General features: G+C 46.7%; 1 protein-coding gene across 1 annotated transcript; it reads left to right on the top strand.

Annotated features, from left to right (window-relative positions):
- Positions 1–2,039: 2,039 nt before the first annotated feature.
- On the top strand, positions 2,040–6,191 carry LOC119294154 (mechanosensitive ion channel protein 6-like). The gene is made up of 5 exons (XM_037572403.1): positions 2,040–3,883; positions 4,758–4,881; positions 4,972–5,265; positions 5,360–5,562; positions 5,689–6,191. Exons 1-5 carry the CDS (start codon positions 2,040–2,042, stop codon positions 5,969–5,971), a joined length of 2,748 nt encoding a protein of 915 aa, XP_037428300.1. The 3' UTR covers positions 5,972–6,191.
- Positions 6,192–8,109: the final 1,918 nt, after the last annotated feature.

Here is an 8,109-nt window from a genome sequence, read left to right as displayed (position 1 = left end):
TTCAAGGCCATCACGTTGCCTCACCCGGCTTTGTGTCAGATTGTTCCGACCGTTGGCCGCTGCCATCCTGTTGCCGGGGGGCCGCCGCCTCGACCCTCATGACCATTGTCGAGCTCACGTAGCCGCCACCCGATCACCCCAATTCTGGTCGTCCCAATGTGCTCCACACTGTCGGATCCGCCTCCGTCGCTCGCCCGGAGCTGCCCCAGCGCCGTCCTCGAGCATAGCGTCGTTGTCCCCAAGCTCTCGCAGCCACCCGATCCCACCCAATTTCGATTGTCCCATCACGCTCCACACCGTCGGATCCGCCCCCGCCGCTGTCCCCAAGCATCGCGCCGTTGTTGACGAGCTCTCGCCGTTTTTCCCGAGCACCACGTCGTCATCCCCGAGCTCCACTACCATCCTCGAAATTCCCCGCCACCGTTTTCCATCGTCCCCGCCGTCGTATCTGCCTCCCGGCTTTCCCGCCGTTGGATCATCATGTCGCATGTGGGTCTGAAAAATATGAATATCTAGTTTAAGTCTGTTGTAAAAGCAGACAAAATTTTGCTACCTAAAACTGTTTTTAGGTATCCAACTTTTTGGTCTGTTGTTGGAGATGCTCTAATGGCACGCTCCAACCGATGAGTCCACTCTTGCATTTTCTACTTAATGACTATTGTAGGTACAATATGGTAGTAAAAGACAAGAGTGAAAAAAGAAATCAAATAAAAAAACGTTGTTCTATAATAGGTAGAATTCGTGTAATAATGTTACCAACATAGAAAAAAAGATCTATGATCGAGAAACATGAACAAATACAATACTAACTAATAAACATATCAGTATCATTTCATGTGGCAAAAACCGTCTCATGTACCGGTCAAGGTTAATGTAGATGCATTATTTTATGTGGATACTTTATCTGGAGCTTATGGTGATGTCGTGCGTGATGGAGGAGGTAATTTTCTAGCAGCAGCGACTTGGTCTCTTCGGCATATCTGAGATGTTGATTCAGCGGAGCTCATGGTAATTAGAAATGGAATATACTTGTTGGCAAATTTGGGGTGCAACAATGTGGAGATTGAATCTGATTGCTCGTTTGCGGTGGAGGCAATTCAACAAATGGACTCTTATCTACGACCCGACATTGCATTGGTCTCTGAATGCACGGAGTTAGCAATGGACTTTGCCAAAATATCATTGAAACACTGTTTGCGGGAAGCTAATCAGGTAGCAGATGACCTATAGTAAGCATTCTTTTAGTGCTAGATCCTTGGGTTTCTTGGGATGAGTAATTCGTGACTTTGAATCTCATTTACTTGTAAACGACATGACCATCATATGAGAAATAAAATCTATTTGCCGTAAAGAAAAGTAATAAACAGATCCATGATGCTAAACTTGACACTGATGGTCATATTTTCATGTATTTGTTTTAGCCTTTTCAACTATGTTCGTTCAGGTAGAGGAAATGTTCTTGTCAACTACGGAGATGCGTGTTGTGACTTCGTTAATTTTAAGATGATGTGTCAGCTCACTTTATCAAATGTGCTCATGGGGTAGGATGTGCGCGCGTGCGTTCATAGAGATGAATGTATGTGTATATGTATGAGCATCTGCGTCCGTAATGTGTTAAAAAAGAATGAGTTAAGGGCATTGGTACTACCTAAAGAAGAAGAAAGACGAAAAAGAAAAACTAAAACGAATGATGAAAAAAATGCACACAACTTGTCCATTTTCACAGGATACTTCGCCTACATACAATACACAAACCTAAACCTAAGTTTAGTCTAAATGCAATTTCCAAATAGCAAAACCGAATCTTAGCTTTGCCCTTCGATCGTGTCCATATCCCAACCATAGAATGCCACGTACAGGTGCTCAGCATGCGTGCGGTGCTGTCAGCTTTGTGCTGGTCCACGTCGTTCTCCATCGCCTCGTTTAATACCACACCCCTGGGGCCTTAAACCTTGCAACGCAACTCCTCCACTCTTGAATCACCCCAGAAATTTGGCGCGAAAACTCGCGCGTGTGTGTGCTTCCGTTGGTCGGCGGCGATGGACCAGGTGCAACGGAAGAGCATTCTGAGGCCAGCCAAGCCGCTGTCGCGGACGCGGTCGGAAGAGCACCCCATGTTGTCCGACCTTGGTGAGCGGCCGGAGGTGGTTCTGAACATCGATGGGAACGGCAACGGCCCCGGCGCGGACGTCCTCGGAGCGGCGGGGAAGCCGACAGCCAGCAGGAAGTTGTCCACCGCCGCCAGCTCGCCGTCCCAGGGGTGGGCCGACGCGAGCTTCGACTTCTGGAGGAACGAGGGTGGCCACGCGCGCTGCGTCGATGACTTGAGCTTCAAGAATCGGCCGGCGTCACCGCAGCCGCAGGCATCGTCCCCTTCGCTCTCGCCGAAGAAGAAGAAGGCGGAGGTCGTCGAGGACCCGCCCACGAGCCTCATCGGGAACTTCCTCGGGAAGCAGAAAGCGGCCGAGGCCGAGTTGCTCGACTTCGACATGGAAATGGACGACATCGGGAGGTCGTCACACCCGTTCTCATCCAACTCCCGAGATCGGGATGCGCCGCGTGTCTCCTTCAAGGACCGCCAGATGTCCTCGTCCTCTTCATCCGGCTCCGATTCCGATACCGGCGGCGTCCGTAAGCCCCCCGCCGGCGACGACGGAATACGCAACACCTCCACTCCCACTCCAGCGGGACCGAGACCATTACTGCGAGCTAAGACGCGCTCCCGGCTCACGGACCCGCCGCCGCAGTCATCCGTGGCCGTCGACGAGGAGCGCAAGAAGTCGTCCGCCTTGCGCCCTCCCAAGTCCGGCCAGTTTCCTGGGCGTATAACCGGCAAATCCGGCCAGCGGCGCAAGTCGGGTTCCATGGAGGAGGAGGAGGAGGAGGAGGACGACGACGACCCCTTCACAGACGCCGACGTCCCCGACGACTTCAACCGCGGGAAGCTGGGTGCTCTCACCATACTGCAGTGGCTCAGCTTGGTGCTCATCATCGGGGCACTAGTGTGCAGCCTCACAATAAGGCCCTTGTCACGGAAAAAGCTCTGGGAGCTGCACCTCTGGAAGTGGGAGCTCCTCGTGTTCGTGCTCATCTGTGGCCGCCTCGTCTCCGGCTGGGCCATCCGGATCGCGGTCTTCGGCGTGGAGCGCAACTTCGTGCTGCGGAAGCGCGTGCTCTACTTCGTGTACGGCGTGCGCGGCGCCGTGCAGAACGCGCTCTGGCTCGGCATGGTGCTCGCCTCCTGGCACTTCTTATTCGACGAAGGCACCAACACGGCGGTGCTGCCCTACGTGACCAAGGTGCTGCTCTGCCTCCTCGTCGCCACGCTCGTCCGCCTCGTCAAGACGCTTCTCCTCAAGGTGCTCGCCTCGTCCTTCCATGTCTCCACATACTTTGATCGGATACAGGAGGCGCTGTTCAACCAGTACGTCATCGACACACTGTCCGGGCCACAGCTGGTCGACGAAGACTACGTGATCGCCGAGGTGCGTGAGCTCCAGCGCGCCGGCGCAGACATCCCGAAAGAGCTACACCCCGCCTTGCCAACCAAGAACCTATCGGAGCAAAGGGGCACCCGTGTCTCAGGTTTGATCTCCAAGGGAGGTGGAATCAATCCGTTGTCGAAGGAGAAGAAACGACGTGAGGCTGATGAAGGGATCACCATTGACAAGCTCCACAGGCTCAATCAGAGAAACGTCTCGGCGTGGAACATGAAGAGGCTGGTGAAGATTGTTCGTTTTGAGACGCTCGCCACAATGGACGAGCAGATCCAGGAGGCAACGGCAGGGGAAGGGGCTGAGTCAGGGACACAGATTCGCAGTGAACACGAGGCGCAGCTCGCCGCCAAGAAGATCTTTCATAACGTAGCCAAGCCGGGATCCAAGTAAGCATTTCTGCTCTAAGGAGATTCTATCTTATAGTAGTAATTTACAACTTGCATAGTTTTATATTCCTATTGTCTAGGCTCTGAATTTTGAGCTCAAAAAGTACACCTATTGTACAGACTGTACAGTATAATTTTTTATTTTAATTTCATAAAAAGCATGCTACTCCTACATAATTGTTAGACAACTTTAGAGCAAGGTTAATAAAAAAGCCTGCCGCTAGCTCTATACTGTTGCCACATCATCTAGAGCCTTCACAAAAAGTTGCTCATACAATGGACTGGATGTGCACGGGCAAAAATGCTAGACATACAAAAGCTTACACGCTTTTACACGTTCCTTTTATCTAACAACCAATCACAAATCCCCCCCTAATTTTCAGGGGGGTGGACCGTCCCGCTCACCTATTGACCAATCAAGGTTAACCATCCTGTAAAAGCCTGTAAATCGTTTGTACGTGTAGCATTGCCGCTCACTAGCTATAGTATTTAATATTTACATGGAGAGAAAGGCACATAAATTGCACTATGATTGGTAGGTAGGAAAAAACGCCCGCTTTTAGCCCATGCGCTGTGCAACCGGCTCTAATTCTTCGTAGGCTGCGCTATCGCCCGTCGAGCGACGAAGCGCCAGCTTCCTTCAACTAGGATTTTTGTGATGTGGAACATTTTATAGCCAGCTAAATAGGATCTATTATACTTGCTCTTATAGTGCAATGCCGTGTTCAGTGGCAAACTGTCAACTACAAAAGTGAAATGACAAATTATAGAACTTTAATTACAATGATACTTAACCAAAAAAAACCTAGTTCTAAGGATTGTGGCAATTTACTAATTCTGTTTCTTGATCGTAAATGTATAAATTATAATGCAGGCACATATACTTGGCAGACCTGATGCGCTTCATGAAGCAGGAGGAAGCCATCAAAGCTATGCATCTTTTCGAAGGAGCACAGGAGCACTGTAGGGTCGGCAAGAAGTCTATGAAGAATTGGGTGGTAATGATCGTATTATTGACCTTGCTATCTAAGTTGCATCAACCATCAAGATGTCATTTCTAACGTCATATCATCTGGTTCATTCTGTAGGTGAATGCATTTAGAGAGCGCAAAGCTCTTGCCCTAACACTTAACGATACAAAAACAGCAGTTAACAAGCTCAACCAGATGGCCAATGTTGTTGTTGGCCTCATAGTGTCTGCACTCTGGCTTCTAATTCTTGGCGTAGCGACGACACAATTCTTTGTCTTCCTCAGTTCACAGCTTCTTGTGGCAGTATTTGTATTCGGGAATACCTTGAAGACGATTTTTGAGGCAATTATCTTCTTATTCGTGATGCATCCTTTCGACGTCGGCGACCGCTGTGAAATTGAAGAGGTCCAGGTAACGAAATATATTCTCGATTAGCGCTAATTATTTATGTAATCGGATATTACCTTGCATTTGTCGATTGACATTGTAAGCACTTGAATTTCAGGTCGTTGTGGAGGAAATGAATATCATGACAACAGTCTTTCTTCGTTACGATAACTTGAAGATCTATTACCCAAACAGTGTGTTGGCCACCAAACCGATTTTTAATTTCTATAGGAGTCCTGATATGGGAGAAGGAATTGACTTCTGTGTCCATGTTGCCACCCCGCTGGAAAAACTGGCACTCATGAAGGAAAAAATACTACAGTGCGTACCAGTTCTTTTGTCATCTCAGTTTCACGTTCACAAATTCGCATAAACTTAGTGTCATTTGCTTTTGATCTTTTTCCACATCGGATTGGACTAATCGTAGTTTTCTTTACTTCCATCCAGTTACATTGACAGTAAGAAGGAACATTGGTACCCAGGTGCGATGGTTGTCCTCCGGGATGTAGATGACACCAACAAGCTAAAAGTGTCCATATGGCTCCGGCACACACTCAACTTCCAGGACATGGGGATGAGGTTCGTGAGGAGGGAACTCGTGCTCAAAGAGATGGTCAGAGTCTTGAAGGACCTCGACATCGAGTACCGAATGTTGCCACTTGACGTGAACGTGCGAAATGCGCCCCCTCTGCAATCCACAAGGATGCCGACGACATGGAATTATTCATGAAGTGGAGGGGCATCCCATTATGAGACCGCAGATACAACAGTTACCGTCCCTATGTGGTGGTGAGAACTGGTAGCAACTATAGCCGTTAGCTAATAGAGCTGTCAGTGTGCGTACAGTTGCGGCGATCACTGTAATAGTGTGTTGTGTGGTATCGAAAGCTTTAATAACCTCAAAGATAGGCATATAGATAGTGCCATTCAAAATGTTGAAAGTAGTCAACTATATTGCATGGACAGAGCAATGCTACAATTATGTGTTATTCCATTGATGTGGTGTGTTCACTAGTGCAGAACCGGGCAATAGCACCGGTTCGTAAGGCCCTTTAGTGCCGGTTCCATAACCGGCACTAAAGTGTGGGCACTAAAGCCCCCCCCCCCCCTTTAGTACCGGTTCAGCACGAACCGGTGCTAAAAGGAAACCACGTGGCACGAGCCAGCTCCGGGGGCCTGGAGCCCTTTAGTACCGGTTGGTAAGACCAACCGGTACTATATGGTTTGGGGTTTTTTTAGTTTTATGATTGCTTTTTCATTTAATTTTGTGTTTCCATTTTAATTCTTTTTCATTTGCTGGTATTTTATGATACTACACATTGTACACGTTATATATATATATATATATATATATATATATATATATATATATATATATATATATATATATATATAGAATTTCTAGTAGAACCAATCATGCATATATATATCATCAATGTCTCATAAACCACCATATTAATTAATTTACACATACACACATGTATAGCTATATACAATTTCTCCTACATATGCATGTTGCCTTCGGAGCCAGTGGCATTAGCCTAATTGGTGCCTTCAGAGCACGATGACAATTGGAAGTGGTTTTTCATGGGGGTGGTAGCGGGTAATAGTATTCTCCCTTCGGATTTATGACCTGGTCGAGCAAAAATCCCGCTATTTCCTCTTGAAGTGCTTCTACGTGCTCCGTTTCTAGGAGCTTCTCCCGCACCTCTCTGAACTGTTAAGAAGGAGATCAATATGCATGTGTATTAGTTGTGTGACTAGATATCGATAATGGTGTAAAAATTGTGAATAGTGTTCTGACAAGCGTACCCATTCCTGTCTTTGAGATCTGCTCCTTTTGGACGCCATCATGCGAATGTTCTCGCAAACGCAGAATGCACACAGATCAGTCCCCTGCCCTGCTTCAGGGCCTTTACGAGAATGGAATTTGATCAAATAATAATTAATCAAGCATGATAATTAAAGAGATGGCAGCTAGCTAGCTAGCTAGTACTACTTAATTACTTACCTTGGGTCGAAACCATTTAAGCTTTTTTTTCATTCGCCTTCCGTGACGCTGATGAACCTTGCCCAAGCCCTGTCCGCCAACAAAGAAAATGAATAAAGGGGTTATTAAATAGTTCATATCATGAAATGACGAACTAAATAGGCCGAGACATATAGTTAATAATGATTGAAATTACCTGTTGACTATCCCAAACAAGATGTTATAGTCAGTATTTTCATTGAGTAGTGAGTCCAGTATTTCAACTGTTCCGGCGTCAACTTTAATGATACACAAGATCGAGTGAAATCTGCATGCACACACGTTTGCATGTCTTAATTAAGCGGGCATATGTAAGCAAAAATATGTAGCTAGCTAGTAGGCAAAAACAGAGAATTTGTAGTACAAGACAGTGTGACTCACTGGAAGTTGTAAGGAAGTAGTATATCTTCATTGTATTTGAGGCGCTTCAAGAACTCTAGCATGTTGTCCTCTACGGCCTTTTGATGATGTGGATTTATTAGCCATGTGTATTTATTAACGGTGTTTGGGTCAATGAACCCAATGCCAAAGCGTCCACATTTTCTCATTTCATACATCTTCATCCTGCATAATACCACAGAAAAGAATATAGTGAGGATAATTCCAGGTAATGGTTGATCAAAAGGATCACTACAGCTAGCTTGAGACTTAAATTACAGAAATAAATCACTTACAGACAATAGCAACTGACAATAGATTTGTCGAGTGCGTCTTGATTGTATAACTGAAATAGTTCAGAATACTCAACGGACAGAGCTTTCTCATGGAAGTAATGCTCCTCCTTGACATTCACCATGAGGGACAATCGACCGGAAATCTTGGTAATGTTCATGTACCAT

Source organism: Triticum dicoccoides, chromosome 4B, assembly GCF_002162155.2.
Source record: "Triticum dicoccoides isolate Atlit2015 ecotype Zavitan chromosome 4B, WEW_v2.0, whole genome shotgun sequence".
Taxonomy (NCBI): Eukaryota; Viridiplantae; Streptophyta; class Magnoliopsida; order Poales; family Poaceae; genus Triticum; species Triticum dicoccoides.
The sequence above is the reverse complement of the archived record's forward strand: the minus strand, read 5'-3'. Positions and strand labels throughout refer to the sequence as shown.